Below are 24,214 nucleotides of genomic sequence, written 5' to 3'. Positions count from 1 at the left end.
CAACCTCCAACAAGAGTTGTGACTTCCACCCACTCCCAATGCAGTGTGCTCTCACCTCCACCCAGAGGCTCTCTCCAATCTCGAGTCTCTGGTCTCTCTACTGACGCCGACCCACAGTACATGCAATACGAGGAGATCCCTGCCAGACCGTGGGTCCGAGAAAAATTCTATGCTGATTTTGAATGAATGGTTGTGGTAATTCTGGCATGTAAAGCAGCAAATGCATACAACGCTGGATTGATCAACAGATGTATGCAACTGTAAAATTATCCATCTGCTGTTTTTGCTGATTGTAGCTCGATACTGTGGTGGTTGTGACTTAGTTAGCTTGTTCCGCGACGAGCCACTAGTAAAGCCCTGTTGCGCTTCACCTCTCCCCCTCCTTCCGCGAGCCAAATGAGAAGTTTGGGAAACTGTGGTAGTTTTTGTGATTGATCTTTGCATAATATTCCTTTATAATGGTGCTCACTCATAATAAAGAGCAACAGCTCCTATTTGAGTAGGAAACGTTAGAAGCTTCTCAACAGTGACAACATGTCCAACTACAGCGTAATTCGGAGAAGTTGTCAAATGAAGAATATTCAGAAGAGGATTCGCCCTATTTGACATAAGCCCTCACTGAAAAGATTGCAACCATCTAGGTGCCTCAACCATCAGGTGCTCTCTCCAAGCCGTTACTGAAAGAACGAGCCAACCTGCAGTTCCTGACCGAGGGGCCTAAACCCTAAGAACAGCAGCAGAAGAAGAAGCAGCAGAGAAGAAGTTTTACCAACTTGCAAAGTCTTGCCAAGTATCTCCACAATTTTGGATTATTTTCTACGATGGTTATGGACCTTGTTGAAGAAGAACCCTTCCGAGTGCCGTAAGACATTGTATGTGAAATAAGAGATGAGATTCAACTTTCCTGAACCTGTTCACTTCAAAATGCTGCTGCAGAAAAAGCCCTCCATAACTCTGAAAATTTCTAATTTTTACACCAACGCGTAGAGGGCGTTGTATAGATCACCCAAATCGGAGTTCGAATGAAGAAGTTATGATGAAAAGAGTGAACTGCTGTCTACGAGGTAAAAACAGAGAGAGAGAGAGAGAGAGAGAGAGAGAGAGAGAGAGAGAGAGAGAGAGAGAGAGAGAGAGAAAAGAAAGAAAGAAAGAAAGAAAGATTTTTAACGTCTATGTCAGGCCGAAATCGGCCTATGAGACAAATCAAATGTACATGGTGTGTATGTCATCCGTCTATCGAAAAGACAAATGAAACAAAAACTGATACAAAACTGAACTGAGTGTAGGTAGTGGGGTATCTGAGGAGGGATGGAGCTCTATCTCTAGGGGTATATGCATGTCTATATGCTCAAGGTAGTACAATCATGAGAATGCATCAAGCTATCTAGCTCCATCCTGTACTAATGGGGGGATGTAAGATGTGGTACATGGGTGGGTCGGTGCCAAGGCTGCCCGGATGAAAGCTGTCGGGTCGGCCCTCATCCGGGCCACTCGCTCCTCAGTGGCACAGCGCTCCCGGGCTCGGATCTCCTCGATCTGTCGGTGGTGGGAGCTCGCGCCCCTGTAGCCTGTGACTCGTGGTCGTCGTCTAGCTCGGCTCACCTCCGCCTGTAGGAGTGTCACTCCCCTCTGAGTGTCTGGTGGGGGAGGGGCGGTAATCCTCTGAAAGAAGTCTGTGAGCTGCGACTGTCTCCCCTCTGTGTGTGGCTGTAGTAGTGTGTCCCGATGGCTCTGTATCTCTAGTAAGAACCGTCCGAGCTGTCTCTGATCTCGAGAGTCCATGATCTCTCGGAGAGTGGGCTGTCCTCTGAATAGGGCCTCATACCTGCCTCTGATCTCAGTGTATGCTCTGCATCTACATACAAAGTGCTCCTCACTCTCCACCTCCTCTGTGCAGGCTCTGCAGACGCGCTCCTCCCTGGGAACACCAGTATGTCTCCCGATCTCAATCTCTAACCTGTGTGAAGCCACTCTCAGCTGACCAATCGCCACCCGTGAGCTATGTGGCATATATGTGTCCATGTAGTGTGGTCTTTGTATGAACCCCCCGGACAATATGGTGAGAAACTGGTCTCTGTAATCTGACATCCTCGTCCCCAAGCCAGGTGACTCCCAGACTCTCCCAGTGTATAGCTGCCACAGATCCTGTCTCAGTACCAAGTTCCTCTCACTGCGAGAGAGGTGAACATATGGTGAGTGGGGGTCGTACTGGAATGGTGGTAGGCTGCATGCGGCGTATGGCCCTCTCTACCATCTCTGCTGTAAAGAAGGAGGAGCACGTGGGGCGTGGCTCGTGTGGCTGTGGGATAGGAGGCTGCCCTGGCACCTCATAAAGTCGCTCTGCATAATCATGCCATATCTGTGGATCCTCAATAGCTGTAGTCGGACGTGGCTCGCGCAGGGTGCGCCATGCCGTCGCGCTATCCATGCTCATGAATAGGCGGTATAGCTCAAGCTCCTGTGCCTCTTCGAATGCTCGCCGCTTTTGGCGTGTCAACGTCTTCATATGCCGTCTGGCCTCTCTCTCTGTGATCTCTCCTAAGGCTCGCCGTGCATGGAGGCGTCGGTATAGCTCTCTGCACTCATCATACCAGCGGTTCTGAGGCATAGTCCCGGGGGGGGGGAGTGCGTCCTGTGTGAGTGGTGTGTGGAAAAGAGCTAATAGCTGAAGTGTGGAGAACGGAAGAGATATGTGATGTGAGAACTGAGAGTGGTGTGGATGGGTGGAGGAGGCATAGGCCATGCTCGACCTCGGCCGAGTAAAGAGAGGCTAGCTCATGTGTGAAATGGATGGTGGTGTGTGGAGTGTGTGCTGTGGAGCTGTGTGGGATGGTATCTCCGGTGATGGAGAAAGAGAGGTATGTGTGGTCGGCTCCGATGGGTATGGGTGGAATGGTGAAGGATGTGATAAGGTGTGTAGCCTCCCTGGGTCCCAGAATATAGTCGACTGTACTCCCCCCTCCCTCTGCAACTCCATGTGGCATACAAGTCAGGCCCCCTGAGGTGGGCCACTGGACCATCCCGTTATAAATAACGAGACGGTGCTGGGAGCCAAGTCGAAGTAGATGTCGTCCGTAGGCTGTGACTGGAGCTCTGTCTGTTGTATCTCTCATAGTAGCCTCCTCATCTAGAGTGTGTAGTGCCTCTGGGTCCTCGTGGTCATATGCCTCACACTCCTCACTGCGCGTACGAGCATTGAAGTCTCCCATAAGGAAGACTTCACCCAGTGTGGAGTACTCCATAATCTCCTCCGTGAGGCATGCGTACGATGACTCCTGCTCAATAGGGGCGAATCTGGAGCCTGTGGGAGCAAAGTAGCAAAGGGCAATGTAGACGATCCTGTCTCGTGAGAGCTCGAGGCGAATCCACATGTAGCGGGCCTGTGGGTCCCGGGCAACAATCTGTAGTCTGCTGTGAAGCCCCTGTCTAAAGAGTATGGCCACTCCTCTTGAGCCGCGAGTGGTGTGCTGGCACATACATCCCCGATGTAGAGACTCCCACTGGAATCCATGTATCCATGGTAACCCTCTCTCTGGGCTCTCGTGTGTCTCTGTAAGTAGAATGATGTCTCGACCTCTCATCACCTCCTCAAGTCTCTCTGGGTGTGTCCATAGGTCTCCATTGCAATTCCAAACCGTGACATGAATCTCCTCGTGTGTCCCACAGGCCGCGAGTCCCTATGCGATGGTCTTGCCATCAATGATAATCCTACCATCTCGATATACTGCCTTCTTCCCTTCTTTGCGGGCTTGGTGGACTCTAGGCATGCACGCGCGACGGTGATCTTGTTGCATCTTTGTGAGGTCATCATCAAGATAAATCGGGGGGCCTTCTAGCCCTCTCAAGATGACCCTCTTTTGGAGGAAAGAAGTTCGAGACTCCTCAGAGGCGAATTGGAGGATGAGAGCTCTTTTCTTTGGATCTTTGCCAGCTCTCCAAACTTTGGAGAAAGGGATCTCTTCTTCCTTGTATCCCACTTTCTTGCATAAAGCTTTCCCATCGCTCTCGGGTGTAGACCCTTCTTCTTCTTTGATGCCGGTCACTTGCACATTGAGACGGCGAGCTTGTCGCATCTTCTCCTCCTCGATGGTTGGGTGTACGATGAGTACCTCATCTTTTTGGGCTTCCTCTCTTGCTACCTTCTTGATGTTCTTTTTGACCACTTCGACCCATCCTTCTTTGGTGGCCTCTAATTTTTCCTCAATGCTTGCGGTGAGGGCTTTGGTGATCTCCTCCTTGAGGGCTTCCTTAGCCTCCTCTTTAATCTCTCCTTCCTCGGGGGTGAGGGATGTGATGGAAGCATGAAGGAGATCGATTTGTGCCTTCATCTCTTCTTGCTCTTTCCTCCATCTCTCCCTCTCCTTCTCGTTCTCCCGTTCCCTTCTCTCCTTCTCCTCTTTGAGATTTTGGATTTCCGCTCTCATGTCCTCCTTCTCTTCGTTCCATAGCTTGATGAAGGTGGCTTTCTCCTCCCTCCATATCTCTCTCTCCATCCGCCATTCTTTCATGTCCTTCTCCAATTGTGCAAGCCTCTTGTTCGTGAGCATGAAGGTTGTCTTCATTGTCGATGTCGGCGTCTTGATGATGGGGGAAGACATGGTTGTCTTCGTAACTACCCTCTCTTCATATTGTGAAGAAGAGGGGAGAAGGGGAAGAGAGGGAGTACGTGTGTGTATGCGTGTATGTGTGTAATGTGTGTGTGGGTATGTATCCGTGTGTGAGAGAGAGAGAGAGAGAGAGAGAAAAGAAAGAAAGAAAGAAAGATTTTTAACGTCTATGTTAGGCCGAAATCGGCCTATGAGACAAATCAAATGTACATGGCGTGTATGTCATCCGTCTATCGGAAAGACAAATGAAACAAAACTGATACAAAACTGAACTGAATGTAGGTAATGGAGTATCTGAGGAGGGATGGGGCTCTATCTCTAGGGGTATATGCATGTCTATATGCTCAAGGTAGTACAATCATGAGAATGCATCAAGCTCTCTAGCTCCATCCTGTACAAATGGGGGGATGTAAGATGTGGTACATGGGCGGGGCTGGTGCCAAGGCTACCCGGATGAAAGCTGTCGGGTCGGCCCTCATCTGAGCTACTCGCTCCTCAGTGGCACGGCGCTCCCGGGCTCGGATCTCCTCGATCTGTCGGTGGTGGGAGCTCACGCCCCTGTAGCCTGTGACTCGTGGTCGTCGTCTAGCTCGGTTCACCTCCGCCTGTGGGAGTGTCACTCCTCTCTGAGTATCTGGTGAGGTAGGGGTGGCAATCCTCTGAAAGAAGTCTGTGAGCTGCGACTGTCTCCCTTCTGTCTGTGTAGCTGTGCGTGGCTGTAGTAGTGTCCCGATGGCTCTGTATCTCTAGTAAGAAACGTCCGAGCTGTCTCTGATCTCGAGAGTCCATGATCTCTCGGAGAGTGGGCTGTCCTCTGAATAAGGCCTCATACCTGCCTCTGATCTCAGTGTATGCTCTGCATCTACATACAAAGTGCTCCTCACTCTCCACCTCCTCTGTGCAGGCTCTGCAGACTCGCTCCTCCCTGGGAACACCAGTATGTCTCCCGATCTCAATCTCTAACCTGTGTGAAGCCACTCTCAGCTGACCAATCGCCACCCGTGAGCTATGTGGCATATATGTGTCCATATAGCGTGGTCTCTGTATGAACCCCCCAGACAATATGGTGAGAAACTGGTCTCTGTAATCTGACATCCTCGTCCCCAAGCCAGGTGACTCCCAGACTCTCCTAGTGTATAGCTGCCACAGATCCTGTCTCAATACCAAGTTTCTCTCACTGCGAGAGAGGTGAACAGATGGTGAGTGGGGGTCGTACTGGAATGGTGGTAGGCTCTCCATGTCAAGACCGTGTCCCTCAAACCATGCTTTGACCTGTGAGTACCAAGCTCTCGCATGCCCACTCTCTGATAGCTGTATAGCTGCCTCAAATGCTCTACGAGTAAGTCTGTCAGGAGGTAGCTCTCTCATCCTCTGGATGAAGCAGACTGTCTGGAATAATGCCTCTACAACCATAGGTGGTGTGGCGAGCTCGGCTCTAATAATGTCATGTGGCACTGTCTTCTTGCTGCGGAGCAAGCGTGAGATCATACATACCTGTGGTCTCTCAAGCTGTGTCCACTGGTCATCTGTCAATCCTGGTGCCCATACTGCCGCCGAGTACATCAGGGCCGGGGTGACTAAGGTGTCAAAAAGCCAGCCCTTCGTGCGGGGCTCCTGAAAGTGTGCCTGGTGGCATCTCCGCTCTAGCATGGTCAGAGCTGCATATCCTCGGGTGAGCCTGTCAGCAACAGCCTGCCTCATAGTGAAGGGTCCTCGTAGACTGGTGAATGTGATGCCAAGATAGACATAGGAGGTGACTACATCAACCTGTCCTCCTGCTGCTCTGAAGGTGGCAGCGCTCCTCACTGCACTGGATGTGTGAAAGATCATGACCTTGGTTTTGCCAAGGTTCACAGTCAACCCCTTGTGTGTGCTGAATTCGTCCAAGGCCTCAAGATGGCGTTGCAAGCCCTCGGGTGACTCTGAAATCAACACAATATCATCAGCATATAACATGATGTGGACCGGAGTACCTGCCAAGTCGCTCCCCTCTCCCCCTGCTCGTAGTATGTAGTCGGAGATCTCGTCGATGTAGAGCCCAAAGAGTGTCGGGGAGAGTGGGCATCCTTGCTTAACACCAATGGTGCTAGCAATGGTCTCTGAAAAGCCGCCTGGGCAACGAACTCGACCCGTCACCCTCTCGTAGAGAGTATATATGGCCCAAATCATCTCTGTCGGTACCCCAATGCTGTGAAGGCGCTGGAAGAGTCTCTCGCGTGGGACTGTGTCAAAGGCCTTGCGGAAATCCACAAAGCAGCAGTAAAGCCTCTTCTTCCGCGCCTTTGCCCCATCAATGAGGCAGCGCAGAACGAAGATGTGGTCAATGGTGGAGAAAGCTCGTCTGAAACCTGCCTGGCCTGGAGCTCGTAAACCCTCGGTCTCTGCGTAGCAGCTAAGCTGTGCCTCAAGTACTGCTCCATATAGTTTGGCCATCGTGTGGCCAATCATGATAGTCCTGTAGTTCCCTGGGTCCAGGGTGTCGCCAGATTTGTGGATAGGCACTATGGTGTGCTGTGTCCACTCCTCTGGGAAGCCCTCCCCTATAGCCCGGTTGAAGACATGTGCAATCAACGGGGCTATAGTGGAGGCCGCATAAATGATGTGCTCACTCTGTAATCCAGTGTGGTCAGCTGATCGTCTGTGCTGCATGCGGCGTATGGCCCTCTCTACCATCTCTGCTGTAAAGAAGGAGGAGCACGTGGGGCGTGGCTCATGTGGCTGTGGGATAGGAGGCTGCCCTGGCACCTCATAGAGGCGCTCTGCATAATCATGCCATATCTGTGGATCCTCAATAGCTGTGGTCGGACGTGGCTCGCGCAGGGTGCGCCATGCCGTCGCGCTATCTATGCTCATGAAGAGGCGGTATAGCTCAAGCTCCTGTGCCTCTTCGAATGCTCGCCGCTTTTGGCGTGTCAGCGTCTTCATATCTCGTCTGGCCTCTCTCTCTGTGATCTCTCCTAAGGCTCGCCGTGCACGGAGGCGTCGGTATAACTCTCTGCACTCATCATCATACCAGCGGTTCTGAGGCATAGTCCCGGGGGGGGGAGTGCGTCCTGTGTGAGTGGTGTGTGGAAAAGAGCTAATAGGTGAAGTGTGGAGAACGGAAGAGATATGTGATGTGAGAACTGAGAGTGGTGTGGATGGGTGGAGGAGGCATAGGCCATGCTCGACCTCGGCCGAGTAAAGAGAGGCTAGCTCATGTGTGAAATGGATGGTGGTGTGTGGAGTGTGTGCTGTGGAGCTCTGTGGGATGGTATCTCCGGTGATGGAGAAAGAGAGGTATGTGTGGTCGGCTCCGATGGGTATGGGTGGAATGGTGAAGGATGTGATAAGGTGTGTAGCCTCCCTGGGTCCCAGAATATAGTCGACTGTACTCCCCCCTCCCTCTGTAACTCCATGTGGCATACAAGTCAGGCCCCCTGAGGTGGGCCACTGGGCCATCCCGTTATAAATAACGAGACGGTGCTGGGAGCCAAGTCGAAGTAGGTGTCGTCCGTAGGCTGTGACTGGAGCTCTGTCTGCTGTATCTCTCATAGTAGCCTCCTCATCTAGAGTGTGTAGTGCCTCTGGGTCCTCGTGGTCATATGTCTCACACTGCTCACTGCGCGTACGAGCATTGAAGTCTCCCATAAGGAAGACTTCACCCAGTGTGGAGTACTCCATAATCTCCTCCGTGAGGCATGCGTACGGTGACTCCTGCTCAATAGGCGCGAATCTGGAGCCTGTGGGAGCAAAGTAGCAAAGGGCAATGTAGACGATCCTGTCTCGTGAGAGCTCGAGGCGAATCCACATGTATCGGGCCTGTGGGTCCCGGGCAACAATCTGTAGTCTGCTGTGAAGCCCCTGTCTAAAAAGTATAGCCACTCCTCCTGAGCCGCGAGTGGTGTGCTGGCGCATACATCCCCGATGTACAGACTCCCATTGGAAACCATGTATCCGTGGTAACCCTCTCTCTGGGCTCTCCTGTGTCTCTGTAAGTAGAATGATGTCTCGACCTCTCATCACCTCCTCAAGTCTCTCTGGGTGTGTCCATAGGTCTCCATTGCAATTCCAAACCGTGACATGAATCTCCTCGTGTGTCCCACAGGCCGCGAGTCCCTATGCGATGGTCTTGCCATCAATGATAACCCTACCATCTCGATATACTGCCTTCTTCCCTTCTTTGCGGGCCTGGTGGACTCTAGGCATGCACGTGCGGCGGTGATCTTGTTGCATCTTTGTGAGGTCATCATCAAGATAAATCGGGGGGCCTTCTAGCCCTCTCAAGATGACCCTCTTTCGGAGGAAAGAAGTTCGAGACTCCTCGGAGGCGAATTGGAGGATGAGAGCTCTCTTCTTTGGATCTTTGCCGGCTCTCCAAACTTTGGAGAAAGGGATCTCTTCTTCCTTGTATCCCACTTTCTTGCATAAAGCTTTCCCATCGCTCTCGGGTGTGGACCCTTCTTCTTCTTTGATGCCGGTCACTCGCACATTGAGACGGCGAGCTTGTCGCATTTTCTCCTCCTCGATGGTTGTGTGTACGATGAGTACCTCATCTTTTTGGGCTTCCTCTCTTGCTACCTTCTTGATATTCTTTTTGACCACTTCGACCCATCCTTCTTTGGTGGCTTCTAATTTGTCCTCAATGCTTGCGGTGAGGGCTTTGGTGATCTCCTCCTTGAGGGCTTCCTTAGCCTCCTCTTTAATCTCTCCTTCCTCGGGGTTGAGGGATATGATGGAAGCATGAAGGAGGTCGATTTGTGCCTTCATCTCTTCTTGCTCTTTCCTCCATCTCTCCCTCTCCTTCTCGTTCTCCCGTGCCCTTCTCTCCTTCTCCTCTTTGAGGTTTTGGATTTCTGCTCTCATGTCCTCTTTTTCTTCGTTCCATAGCTTGATGAAGGTGGCTTTCTCCTCCCTCCATATCTCTCTCTCCATCCACCATTCTTTCATGTCCTTCTCCAATTGTGCAAGCCTCTTGTTCGTGAGCATGAAGGTTGTCTTCATTTTCGATTTCGGCGTCTTGATGATGGGGGAAGACATAGTTGTATTCGGAGCTACCCTCTCTTCATATTGTGAAGAAGAGGGGAGAAGGGGAGTACGTGTATGTATGCGTGTATGTGTGTAGTGTGTGTGTGGGTATGTATCCGTGTGTGTGTGTGTGTGTGTGTGTGTGAGAGAGAGAGAGAGAGAGAGAGAGAGAGAGAGAGAGAGAGAGATGGCTGTGTGATCGGGAGAGAGGAGGGGCTGCGTGAGGGGGAGGCTGGGGGGGGGGGAGTTCAGCAGCAGGCGGCAACAGCAGGCGGGGGCAATGGCGGGAGCGACGCAACAGGGGGAGTCGGCAGCGAATGGCAGCGGCGGCAGGGCGGCAGGGGCGGCAATGGCAGGTGGGGCTGCAGCAGCGGCTGTGCCGCGAACTGCTACAGCTGGGGGTGGACAGCGCGCGGACACGCAGGGCAGCAAGGGGCGGCACAGAGAGAGAGAGAGAGAGAGAGAGAGAGAGAGAGAGAGAGAGAGAGAGAGAGAGAGAGAGAGAGAGAGAGAGAGAGAGAGAGAGATGGCTGCGTGATGGGGAGCGAGGAGGGGCTGCGTGAGGGGGAGGGAGGGGCTGCGTGAGGGGGAGGCTGGAGGGGGGCTGCGAGAGAGAGGAGGCTGGGGCTGCGTGAAGGCAGGGGGAGGGCTGCGTGAGAGAGAGAGAGAGAGAGAGAGAGAGAGAGAGAGAGAGAGAGAGAGGACCTTGGAGTCCACCATCCAGATGTTTTTCTTAGCCTCTTCAAAAGAGGTATTACTCTGTAAAGTGCCACAAATGATTTGTTATAAACAAACTCTCGATTGAAAGTACAACTGCAAAATGTAGTTGTAACTTGTAACCAGCCAAAATGATTTCTTTCACCTGCTTAGTCATTTCTAATGCTATCAGCTCTGCAATCCCTGTACCAGCCTGTCAAATGAAGAATCTCTCTCTCTCTCTCTCTCTCTCTCTCTCTCTCTCTCACACACACACACACACACACACACACACACACACACACACACACACACACACAGCCTACTCCATAGAACAGAAGATGGAAGCCAAGAAGAAGGGATGGGTGGAGGTAGTACGCAAAAACCTAAGCAAAGAAGTCAGAGGAAACCCAAATAGGTGAGCACCTCCTTATACAAACCGCAATAGAGGAGGAGAAGATGAGACAAGCACTTCATCTCAATGTGCGAGTGACAAGCATCATGGAGACACCCACCTCTACCCCCGAAGAAAATGCCAAAGAGATTTCCTTCAAGCTAGGATAAAAAAAGGACGACTCCTGTTTGCCAAGACATGGAGTGGGGAAGGACACCACCAAAAAGAGAGCTCTCATCCTCCAATTTCCCAATGAGGTAGAGAGGACTACCTTCATAAGGAAGAGGTGGCATTGCGTGTACTACAGGGGCCACCCATATACCTTCACGATGATCTCACACGCATGCAATTTGAGCAGGGTTGGGCATGTATGCCCCGAATACTACAGGCCAGCAAAGAGGGAAAGGGCCATTTACAGCGATGGCCGGGTCATCATTGATGGCAAGGCCACTGACTAAAGACTCACAACCTACGAGACACCTCATGCAGAGATACACATGGCGGTATAGAACTGTAATGGTTCCTTGTGGACACATCCCGGGAGACGCGAGACCACCCCATGCTACTCACACACACAAGAGCCGAAAGAGAGGTCTACCTAGAGTAGAGGACTACCAGTGGGAGTCTCTACATAGGAAGTGTACACAGCACAACACGTCCAGAGGCTTTGATGGAGTAGCAGCCCTCTATCGTCGCTCACTCCACAGCACGATACATATACTAGCACGCGACCCAGACGCACATTCCATGTGGATGCGGCTTGAGCTATCTGAGTAGCACATCCTCTATATTGCCATTTGTTACTTTGCACCCAGTGGATCCAGATTTGCACAAACAGGAGGAGGAGAGACAAAGGAGTCTCACACACATGCTGGGGTAGAGGAAGATGACACGCACTCACCACATGCATGCCTCTAGGAGGAGATCATGGAGTTGTCCAGATTGGGGGAAGTCTTTCTTATGGGAGACTTTAACGCCAGGATACAGAGCGGACAGTGTGACATTTGACTTTGACAACCCAGAGCTACTTTCCACCATGGAGCTCACAGGGGCAGAGAGAGAACCTCCACAAATACCACTACACCCACACCATACGAACGACACCTGATCCGTTTAGGATCACAGCACCGTCTTGTTATTTATAACGGGATGGCGCAATAGCCATCACCCGAGGGCTTGCAATGCATGTCACCATCAATACCAAGAGGCAGCAGTACAGTGAATTACATCATCGGCTTTCGCGAGGCAGCCCACTTGCTCACATACTTCACCATACCACCACCACCACCTATATACACACCACACATATAAGAGGGGATATACACTCGATCCAGAGACACCACTAGCCATACTCACTAACCAGCTCTCCGCTCTCCTACACACTTCAACCCTCAAGTGCTTCCCCCACACCATTCATAGCGGCTGACCACCTCCTCCTGGGACGATGTCCCATCCGATGGTACAATGGGGAGTGCAGAGACCTATACCAACATCTACCGGCTCACCAAGCATTGGGAGAGATCACGGAGAGTGAGATTAGACAGTAGATGAAGGCCATCACACGTCTCACAAACTGCTGAAGTGTCAAGCCACTGAAGAACGGAGCCAACCTGTAGATCCCGGCCGAGGGGCCTAAACCCTAAAAGGAAGAAGTCCTACCAACTTATGGGACCCCGTCTGATGGGGCCCGTAAAAGCGTAGAAAATGATGATGTGGCAGCTACGGACAGCCCGCAAAACATGCTGACATGCTACCTAGCACTTGTACACATTTTCGCGTTTTACGCTGATGACATGGTGTCACAAAGTGATGACGTGGCGGGTAGCAGAAACCCTAATTTCTGCCAAAAACCCTAAAATTCCTGCAAACCCTAATTTCTGCCAGAAACCCTGATTTCCGGAAATCGCGAAGGCTATTTTTTTTTATTTTACTTTTTTTTTGGGAAAATAATGAGCGACGCGAATTTTGCTTTTTTTTAATAAAAAAAGAGAAGAGACTCTCTAAGAGAGAGAGAGAACTGATGCTTTTTATTTTAAAAGCTTTTGGGGCTCTACTTTTGGGCATCCCTTGTAATCTTTAAATTAGTGGTGAGGGCCTCACTTCTCAGGGCATCTGGATGCAGAGTCTGAGAGTGAAACCCTAACCGCTCTTTTGTACTTTGATGATTGATTAATACAAAAAAGAAATACCGAAAGGGGCCCCAGTCTTTGGGGCCAATATCTCTAGGCACGGAACTCCGCCGGGCCAATGCAAATCTATTGTGATCTGTGAATTGTTTTGAAGTGGTTATTTGGTGCTGTCGCGGTTGATTCTTGACTTGGAGTGTCCAAGTCTGTTACAGTGGTATCAGAGCACGGCCGATTTCTCTTCTATGGGAAATCTGATCCCCGAATTTTTTTTTCCGCAGCACCTATGGCTTCAGGCAATGATCAGTTGACTCCCTTTGCATCTGGAGATGCGGGCTGGGATCACAACGAAGATTCAGACAGAGAGTATGGCCCGCCTTGGGCTACTCAGGCGGAGCAGCAAGAGATGGAGCGTCGTCAATTGATCGGCGATGCAACAAAGATGATGCTCAATTTTGCCAAGGACCCGAAGATGGAAAAATATATGAACCAGACCTCTTTGGAAGACGTACAAATGGAGTGGCAGAGAACCACAACACCACTCCCGAAACCCGCTCTCAAGAAATCTACTCCCTCCAAGAAATATACGGAGAAGGAACTAGAGAATGTGGTTGATGCACGGATTGCTCAGCTTTTCGACGTGCAAAAGAAAGCCAAAAAGCACGGCAAAAAGAAGAAGAAAGGCACTAACTTCCCGGGATATTTGGGTCGTCAGTCGACTTTTGACAAGGCAAAGAAACAGAAGAAGCGTGTTCGATTTGAAGACCTACCCAGTTCTTCTTCTTCTTCTTCTGATAGTTCTTCTAGCTCCTCAGATTCGAGCGAAGAAGACAGAAAAGGTAAAAAGTGAAGCAAGAAACAAAGCTTCGGAAAGGGCAAGAAAAAAGGCAAAGAAGGCTACATCTCGCCCAGAGACTGACAGTTCTACTGAGGACTTGTCTATAGACAACTCAAATTCTGATCATGGAAACTTTTATGCGAACAAGAAGAATTTTTACAAAGCCAACCAGTATGACTTTCTCGAAGATGAAAGCAAGAAAGTCCGAGAGTTTAAGGAAGGTGGCCACTCGATCAAGTTTGATACTTTTCAGGATACTCAGATGCTTCGAAGGCTTTGTTTTTTATACAGCAGTTTGACATCGCTTTCGCGAGAGGACGCTATTCAGAGCACTCCAAGATTCAGAGAGCTACCTCTTACCTTAAGGGGAATGCTTGTACTTGGTGGTCCACGCTTCTTTTAACAAGAGTGCGCCAGTTAAATGGCTGAAATTTAAGAAGCTTTTTATTTCTTCTTGGTTGACGCAAGAATATGAACAAGATATACGAGCTGCTTGGAACCATCTTCGGATGACCAAGAAAGATACAATCAATGCTTATGGTGAAAGATTCTGGAGCTCTTTTCTACCCGCCTCTTCATTCAAGAAGATCTCGTTCAGAGAACAGATTGAGCGGCTTACCTTGGGTCTACCTACAGAGATCCGAGATCACTGCTTGAAATAGAAGTCAGCTTCTATTCAGGAGTTGATGAGTCATGCGAAGCGGGGCTTTGCCATTCACTCTGGCAGTTTGACCTACCCCACAGATGAGGCCATGACACAACGAGCCGAACAGACTTCTGGGAGTGAAAGTAGAAAGAAAAAGAGCAACCCAGAGAAAAACGATGCACGACCCAAGCTTACTCATGAGGAGAGAGCTCGCTTCATCAGAGAGGGGAAGTGATTTGGATGCGGGGAACATGGACATATCTCCTCGAAGTACCCTAAAAAGGCACAGAAAGAACAGAATGATAAAGACGACGACAGGCCTAAGAGTTTGAGAGCAGCTGAGGAATGTGGCAGAAAAGGCAGATAGAAAAGCAGAACTGGTACCACATGGTGTGGGACTTGCACCGAATCAAATGAATTAAAGTACAAACTTTGCCGCTTTTTTTGGGGCAAAGTGAAGGATCAGGAAGCTCTTTTGAAGGAGCCAAGGCCAAGTTCTTTTCACTTGGAATTGGCGGCTTGATTTGGAATTAAGCCCGACAGACTGACGCCATAGGCGGAGGTAGTTCGACTGGCACTCGATTGGATGTTGCCATTACACCGAGCATTGGCAAACTTCGTTTGCAATGAAAGGGGTGTTCAGGGCACGCGAGTGACGTTCTACTCGGGATCCCTTGGTACCACAAGAACTACGCCGTGGTTGACTACCGGGCCGAGAAAGCGACTTTGATAAATGAAGGGCTTAGAGATTGTACTTGATGAACTTCAGTTTCTTACTCATTTTTTTGGCAGAGAACTGAACACTGGATAAAGGTTGAATATGTTTTGACCTGATCAAAAGAACGCCAAGATTTTTCTCCACACTCATGCCGATTGCTTTTCAGAGGGCCTGAAGATCAAACCATTGATCTTATACTTGGAAGCACGCAACCGAATCGGCCACCTTACCGTGTGAGCTGAGTACAGAATGAAAAGATTATGAACCAAGTGAAAGACCTCTTGGAAAAGGGTCTTGTCCAGCCTAGTACTTCACCATATTGCTCTCCAGTGTTGTTGGTTTTGAAGAAAGACGGATCTTGGAGAATGTGCATCGATTATAGCACTCTCAACGAAATCACCATCAAGAACAGATTTCCGATTCCTAGGATCGATGATATACTCGACAAGTTATAGGGATCCTCGTGCTTTAGCAGGATTGACTTGAAGAGTGGATATCATCAGATCAGGATAGCGCCAGGAGATGTCTACAAGACAACTTTTCGGACAACTTTTGGGTTATTTGAGTTTTTGGTGATGCCTTTTGGCTTAACCAATGCTCGTGCGACATTTAACCGGATGATGGACAGGATTTTTGAAGAAAGACGGATCTTGGAGAATGTGCATCGATTATAGCACTCTCAACGAAATCACCATCAAGAACAGATTTCCGATTCCTAGGATCGATGATATACTCAACAGGTTATAGGGATCCTCGTGCTTTAGCAGGATTGACTTGAAGAGTGGATATCATCAGATCAGGATAGCGCCAGGAGATGTCTACAAGACAACTTTTCGGACAACTTTTGGGTTATTTGAGTTTTTGGTGATGCCTTTTGGCTTAACCAATGCTCGTGCGACATTTAACCGGATGATGGACAGGATTTTTCGAGAGTACAAGCTATTTGTTGGCACTTTCTTTGACGACATCATTGTTTTCTCCAAGAATGAGGCAGAACACAGAGATCATCTGCTTCAAATCTTTCAGGCATTACGAGATCACACGTTAGTGATTAATGCAAAGAAAAGTGATTTTTTCCTACCAGAGATACACTTTTTGGGACACATTGTGTCAGCAACAACAGGAGTGCAAATGGACCCAGCCAAGATAGAGACTATCCATGATTGGCCCGATTTGAGGAATGTCCATGAAGTTAGAAGCTTCTTGGGACTGTGTTCGTACTACAGGCGGTTCATACGAAAGTTTGCAGAGGTTGCTTCCCCTTTGCATACCTTGACACAGAAAGGAGTACCTTTTTCGTGGGGACCCACAGAGGTGACTACCTTTCGGACATTGAAAGAGAAATTGACTACGGGACCTGTTTTGACTTTGCCGAACTTGCAGAAGTCATTTGAAGTGTATTGTGATGCTTGTGGTCGTAGTCTGGGTGCGGTCTTGATGCAAGAAGGCCATGTCATAGCTTACGAGAGCCGTTTGTTCTCTAGGCCGGAGATGAGAGCACAGATCTATGAGAAAGAGATTTTGGCGGTTATCCATGCTCTTACTCAGTGGCGGCATTACCTACTCGGAGCGGATTTTACTGTCTTTACAGACCATCAGAGTTTGCGCTACTTCTTGTCACAGAAGCAGCTTTCGGAAAAGCAGATGCGGTGGGTGAACATCTTGTCACAGTTCCACTTCGAGATTGTCCATGTGCAGGGACAGAAGAATGTGGTGGCAGATGCTTTGTCTCGGAAACCGTTGGTTCTAGCTGTTTCCGCGATACATCATAGGAGCTTCGAGGATATGGTCGATCAGTATGCCACAGATACAGACTTTGCAGATATTTTCACACGGATACGGGATGGGGAGACAGTAGCTGGATACTCCCTTCGGGAAGGCTACTTGATGAAAAAGACTACGTTGTGCGTTACACAGCCATTGAGGGAAAAGGTTATGATTGAATGCCACTATCCACCTTTTACGGGTCACCGCGGCATTGCTACCACCATGAAAGGGGTAGAGAGATACTTCTTTGGGCCGAGACTCAAAAAGGATGTGGAAGAGTTTGTGCGCAGTTGCTTGGTATGCCAGAAGGTCAAGTTTGACATGCATAAGGCACAGGGATTGTTACAGCCTTTACCCATACCCACCCACCCACCCCTGGGAAAGTATTGCAATGGATTTCATTTTTGATCTCCCGAGAACACAGAACGATCACGATGATTTTCCGATTACATGGCACGTCTGAGACGATTGTCTCCGAGAGAGACCCCAGATTTATGAGTTTGTTTTGGAAGGCAATTTGGGAGAACATTGGCACGCAGTTGCAGTTCTCGTCATCGTTCCACTTGCAGACTGACGGGCAATTTGAGATTGCCAATTCACTGATTTTAGATTTATTGAAGTCTTGTATCTCGGATAAGAAGACTCAATGGAAAAAGAACTTACCTTTGGTGGAATTTGCCTACAATAACACGATACACTCTTCGACGGGGAAGACGCCATGTGTGATTGTTGAAAGTGCTGCGAAGGTTCCATCCTTCCCAAGCACGAAAGATTAGAAATTTGAAGTGGATGAATATTCGCGAGGTTTGGATACGGCTTTTGCCAAGGTTCGCGAGACTTTGCAGGAGTCTCAAGAACGACAGAAAAAGGCAGCGGATCGCCATCGTCGCGACTTGAAATTGAAGGAGGATGATTGGGTGCTCTTACTTTTGAGAAGGCACGCCTACGAAAGAAAAAGGGAAAGGAGAGGCTTTTTCCAAAGCTTAGTATGTGATACTACGGACCTTTCCAGATTACTGAAAAGATAAATGATGTCTCCTTCCGATTGAAACTGCCAGATACTTGGAGGATTCATAATGCATTGCATGTGAGTCTCTTGAACCCTGTTAAAGGTGATGTGCTTGATGATGGGGAGCTTGATGAGCAACCCGAAGTGGAAGAAAACGAGGAGATCCTTGTTCCTGAGAAGATTTTGGCACATAATGATACGAAGAAAGGTAAAGTCTGAAGGCGGTTCTTGGTTAAGTTCAAGAACTTTCCTTCATTTGATGCGAAGTCGATGGAGGAGGACCTAGCAGATACTCCTCGGATTGTGAAACTTTACCTCGATGTTTTGGTTTAGCATAGTCTACTCCAAACGGAACCCTGAAACTCAGCTTGGCCGAAGATCTGGTGCAGTGGGATGCACAAGAGGGGAGTTACTCCGCTCCTTTGTCAACAGATGCCTCGATTTTGATACTAAAGTCACTGATGTCTCTTTGAGCTTCAGGGATACTGAGAGCTGACAGTATTCTGCTAGATGACTTTATGAAATGGAATTCCTGATTATGATACTGATTTGTTCTTGACTTCTTGTGAGTGCAGGAACTGATAGACGAAATGACTGCAGCATTTTGGTCTAATTGATCTTGAATATACATGGTTGCAATAGGGGTTAGTCAATCGGACATCGATGAGGTCCCGATTGGACCTGGATGTGATTGCTAGCTACATTGCCGATAAATCATGCTCTAAGATCCGAATGAATGTTGAATGTCATGTGATGTCCTGTGATGTCTGGTGATGTCCTGTGATGTCGTGTGATGTGACCGTCAATTTTGTACATATGCTAGATGTGTGTTCCTAGTACATAGGTACTAACAGTCAGTGTCTGCTAAGACGGTTTATGGCTTTTGTCGGTTTTGCATGCGTAATCGCGGTCGATTACAATGCTTTCAAGAGGGGGGTATGTCACAAAGTGATGACGTGGCGGACAGCAGAAACCCTAATTTCTGCCAAAAACCCTAAAATTCCTGAAAATCCTAATTTCTGCCAGAAACCCTGATTTTCGAAAATCGCAAAGGCTTTTGGAAAATGATGAGCGACGCGAATTTTGCTTTTTTTTAATAAAAAAAGAGAAAAGACTCTCTAAGAGAGAGAGAGAACTGATGCTTTCTATTTTAAAAGCTTTTGGGGCTCTGCTTTTCGGCATCCCTTGTAATCTTTAAATTAGTGGTGAGGGCCTCACTTCTCAGGGCATCTGGACGCAGAGTCTGAGAGTGAAACCCTAACCGCTCTCTTGTACTTTGATGATTGATTAATACAAAAAGAAATACCGAAAGGGACGCCAGTCTTTGGGGCCAATATCTCTAGGCACGGAACTCCGCCGGGCCAGTGCAAATCTATTGTGATCTGTGAATTGTTTTGAAGTGGTTATTTGGTGTCGTCGCGGTTGATTCTTGACTTGGAGTGTCCAAGTCTGTTACACATGGCACCTGTACGGATTTCTAAAATTTGTGCTGGCAGCTTTTCACACCAGTTTTTGAGACCAGATTCTTTGAGTTTGACGCTTTGCATAAAACTCCTTTTAAGAGGCTAAGGGCCTTTAAATTTGTGCCATGGGCTCATTTTCTGGTGTAGAGCGGATAGTGTGTCGTGCTCTCTACAGTGGGTGCTCCTCAGTGCAACGTGCGTAACATCTCACTCAAAACAGAATGAAAACAAAGGAAACAATAACTAACAGATGATCAACGCAGAGACACAATAGCAGACCAGAACATATGGACTTGACTATCTCAAAGAACCGATACAGACTCTAGCGTAGCAGCACACTCAGCACGAGCCCAGAACTCACGGGTACAATGGGGGTGTCGAGGCTCAGATGTGCAGGGGATGGTGCAGACGTGCTGTGTGTATAGACTCGCTACTCTACACGACGCTGGACCATATATGAAGAAGATGATAATCCTGACCCATCAACTACTACTCACATGTACAATCATAAAGAGCCACCAACGGCTCATAAATGCTAGCCATCTAAGTCTATCCCCAAATTGGTGGTGGTGGTGGTGGTGGCCTGGCCACAATATCCACTAGACCACCGTCCGTATCCATGCCAAGTGTCATTGCCCAGCCTAGAGAGTCCGTCCAGTGTGAAGCAGGCTAGATTAACTGTACTAACTGTGTGTCCTGAAAGTGACACTGTAGCCTGCTACAAGTTGCCCGCCACACGACCGCTCACCGTCTCGGTGAGAGAAACAATTGAAACTGTTAAAAGATTGTAAGACTGCAATTGCACTAGAATAGCCCCAATTCCATGAGGGACATTTGAGAGACCAAAATTATGCTCTTAGTCAGTTTGTACTCGAGTATAAAATTCTGTCTATAACTTGCAAGTGACTTGGAAACTATTATTTGAAGGTCATTCCATTGTTTCTAACACTGAGTACTAACACTTGGCATTTACAAACATAAAAAAGGTCATCTCTATAAAAAGACATAAGAATTTTATGATATTTTTTGGCAAAACAGCTTGAAATTTTACTACAACAATTCTCTTCATAGATTTTGTATTTTGACATAGAAAAAATCTAATCTTTTCTTTCTCTCATAATCAACCTATGATAGAAGAAAGGTGTAAAAAATTCTTTCTATGTGGAAAAATTTTATAACACCGAGTACCAACACTTGGATTTTACAAACATAAAAAAGGTCATCTCTATAAAAAGATATAAGAATTTTATTGATATTTTCTCGTAAAACAGCTTGAAATTTTACTACAACAGTTCTCTTCATAGGGCTTGTATTTTGACATAGAAAAGATCTAATCTTTTCTTTCTCTCATAATCAACCTATGGTAGAAGCAAGGTGTAAAAACTTCTTTCTATGTGGAAAAATAAATTGCCCAAAACTTGATAGGAAAACAGGACGCTCTAGTGTCTTAGGACACTTGAGTGTCGAATTACAAGACTAGTGTTAAAGTGTGGGAATGTGCCCTAGAAGTTAGTGTCCGAGATTCTCTAGGAGCCGGTATAGACTGCTTCTCAAACGGAGCCACGGTGTGAAAGATATAGCGGTCCAAATTTGGAATGCATTGCAGATTCCCGATGAATAGGGCAAGTGGGGAAAAATGGTTAGAGCTAGTGTCAGTGAATAGGATTGAAGTGCTCATGTTGTGGAGCATGCCGGTCTTCTCGGATTTCCAATCAGAGTTGGAATGGGCAAGTTATGGCTAAATGAAAGTTTTTTTTTTTCGACACACCATGCGTACCATCGGGCAAGAGCCACACGTAGGCATCACCATGGCCACCTAATTGATGCACCACATGCTGGGAACGACGGAGAGAACTCGCAGCAACCAGCTAGGAATCAGAGTTGGAATGGGCTAGTTATGGCTAAATGAAAGTTTGTCGGGGGATTGGTATGTTTGCATGGCCACCATCACCAAAGAAAAAGAAAATGCTGCATCAAAAGCGAGTAGTCCTCCCAGTAGAGGAAATAATCATTGATTGTATGCCACCACCCTTGTCAGTTAATGAGCCAGACTTAAATCAAGCACCCCCTCCCATAGAAAAGGATCCAAGGGTTCTTAATCTTGACTTGAATGGAGTGCTAGTGTTACATTTCAGGGCAAGTGAGGCGATCTTGCCACACACAGAGAGGATGATGGAGGTTCCATATGAGTATGGCCAACGCGTTTTTATTTATCCTAGAGTCCTTCACTTCCTATTGTGGTGCTTGGATAATTTCACAGTGTATATATGGAGTCGTGTGCAACCCTCAATGCTCCAGGGACGAAAGGAGGGAAGATAGGGGCGAGGGGATGAGGATAGGAGCGAGAGGGAGATAGAGAGGGGGCGAGGGCAATTAGGCCTAGGAGGAAGTAGGGAGGTTTGGGGCAGTGAAGGTTTATGTAAGAACTGCAAGGCAATTAGGAGACTGGAGACAGACAATTTGTGCTACTAAAAGAAGAATGGGAACTTAAAAGAAGAATGGGAACTTAGAAAAGTCTCCCAATGCCCCAAGTGTGTTACACTAGAAGAAGAGAAAGATGAAGAGAGTTTTACTTCATAGGAAACTATCACAGGAGACAATACAGATCTAGCCAAGGAGTTCAACTAGAGAGACCCATAGAAAGCATTATGGAAAGAATGATTGGATTACAAGAAGTTCAAGACGAAACAAGTACCCCACTTACACAATGTGTAGAGAAAGTATACCTTAGGAGGAAATGTGGAGACTCCTACACGCATAGGAGAGACTAAGAGTGTGCAGAGACATTAACATAACATCGGCTGTAGTGGAAAGGTAATGGAAAGAAAAGAGATGGGAGATTCAGGACCCTATACTTATAGGCATAACAATTACAGGTGGCGAAACGGCTGCAGGGTGTTTACCAAAGGGATAATAACACTTGATTCTAGAGCCATTTACCAGCGGCAAGGGAACACCCTCCAAAGTTACAAGCTGGATCGGTCCTTGTGGCAAAATTTCGTGTGCCATGAATGGACCTTGCCAAGCTGGGACCAACTTCTTTGCTTTTTTCTGATATCTAGCTTGATGCAGTAGCACCAATGATCCTTGCATAACTTTTGGCTTTCTGAGATGGCGATCATGCCATGCCTTGCGACGAAGCTGCTCGAATTCAAGAGCCTGAGAAGCCAAACGGCGGCTTTCTTCCAATAGGGCGAGACGAGAAACAGAGGCAGACCCCAAACTCCCATTGGCGCACAGACAGCCTACCCGTGGAGATCCAGAGTTGAATTCAAAGGGTGCTATTGCTTCCAAACCGAAGGCTAACAGAAATGGGGTGTGGTTGGTCGTGGCTTTGGAAGAAGTGCGGTAAGCCCAAAGAGTACCGTGGATAGCTGGAGTCCAATACGCCGGATGTAAATGACATGCTTTCCGCAGAAGGGCTATTAGAACCTTATTGGTGCTCTTGGCCTGCCCATTTTCTCTAGGGTAATAGGAACAAGACTTACGGTGAAAAATCTTGTAGTTAGCGAGCAAGGTTGAAATCATTTTATTAACAAAGTGACTGCCCCTACCACAGGTGATCTCCAGGGGACATCCAAACCTGCACAAAATATTTTCATATGGAAACTTAGCTACAGTATTGCCAATGCAATCAGTTGTTGCCAGTACCTTCGCCCAATTGATTGTATAATATGTAGCCACTAGCAGATACTTCCGGATACCTCGTTGGGCCGGGGGAGTAATTGGACCCACAAAATCTATGCCCCATCTCTCAAAGGGTAGCCATGCCATAGAGACATGCAGAGGATAGTTGGACTGCTTGCTTGGTTTAGGTCCACAGCGCTAACACACATCACATACTTTCACATAGGCAATTGCATCCCTGAAAACGTAGAGCCACCATAGACCACTCTGTCGAATCTTTTGGGCGGTTATGTGACCAGGGTAATGGCCACCAGTGAGACCACTGTGGGCATCCTCCAGAATATTCTCAACTTCATGAGGGGAGACACACCGTCTCAGAGCACCATCTAGTCTGGATTTGTAGAGCTAGCCCCCAATTAGAGTGAATGGCCTCGACTTCAAAAGAAATCTTCTCTTTTGCAATGGAGATGCATTATCAGGTTACGTGCTAGTAGATAGCAAATGCAATACATCACCGTACCATTCCGGAGTGATATCCACCTCTAAGAGACTGCTATCTGGAAAGTCATCTGCAACCCCTGTTGCTTCTTCACATGTGTGATCTATGGAGTTTAAATATGGGGGCCTTTGTTGGACCATCACGGGAGGTTGGATCGCACTGATGGATGGGGAGATATGGAGAAGCCTCTAGTCTCTATGATCTTGTGGCTTATTAGAGCCAAGGCTTCGGTACCACATGACATTATTTGAGTAGAGCTAGCTACCCCCCCACTAGTGGTTGAGGCGCTTACTAGGTCAATCTCCTTTTTACACCACTTGTGGGACCTCCCCAAAGATAGATATGCCTGTCTAGCACTTGAGACCTTTCTACAGTTAGCTTTGCAGGGAGACACAACATGCTGGTATGGGGAGATGACATCATGGTTTCATGTACATAGGTTCAGCATGGACAAATTGCCCCCCTTCCAGTAATCATTGGATGCACCAACTCTGACTCTTACACAGTCCAAGATCACCAGGCTCATCCACCAAGACCCGACTCACCTAAATACTAGGACGAATTGGATACAACCGGCACACGAGTTGGGCACGAAGATGGCTTTCTATACAAAGCATCTTCTCCAATTTACTGAGGATGGTTTTGTGACGAGGCCCAGATACATGGACACCCACTTATCTCATGGAATACGCTGTGCTATTGGCAAATACGCACATCTTCACACCAGCTTCGGATCGAGACTAGTAGATACAACGGAGTACTAGCAAAGGCCAGGACATGTCCCCTATGTCACATGGAGACTGATACTGAGTTGCAC

At 48.1% G+C, this 24,214-nt stretch overlaps 1 protein-coding gene across 2 annotated transcripts in view; it reads right to left on the bottom strand.

Moving 5' to 3' along the window:
* The window catches only part of LOC147464864 (NADP-dependent malic enzyme-like), a 134,913-nt gene that overhangs the window by 6,266 nt on the left and 104,433 nt on the right, over positions 1–24,214 (bottom strand). The window contains exons 11-12 of one of the 2 annotated variants that reach the window (XM_086516928.1): positions 10,477–10,524; positions 10,320–10,373 (exon numbers count right to left, since the gene is read on the bottom strand). The exons of the other annotated variant lie outside the window; for it this stretch is intronic. Coding sequence (XP_086373054.1) covers positions 10,320–10,373; positions 10,477–10,524 — 102 coding nt within the window. The remainder of the gene's footprint in view (positions 1–10,319; positions 10,374–10,476; positions 10,525–24,214) is intronic. 2 annotated transcript variants of the gene reach the window in all.

This window comes from Adiantum capillus-veneris, chromosome 1 (genome assembly GCF_014529385.1).
Source record: "Adiantum capillus-veneris isolate H3 chromosome 1, ASM1452938v2, whole genome shotgun sequence".
Lineage (NCBI taxonomy): Eukaryota > Viridiplantae > Streptophyta > Polypodiopsida > Polypodiales > Pteridaceae > Adiantum > Adiantum capillus-veneris.
This window is presented reverse-complemented; position numbering and strand designations above follow the sequence as displayed.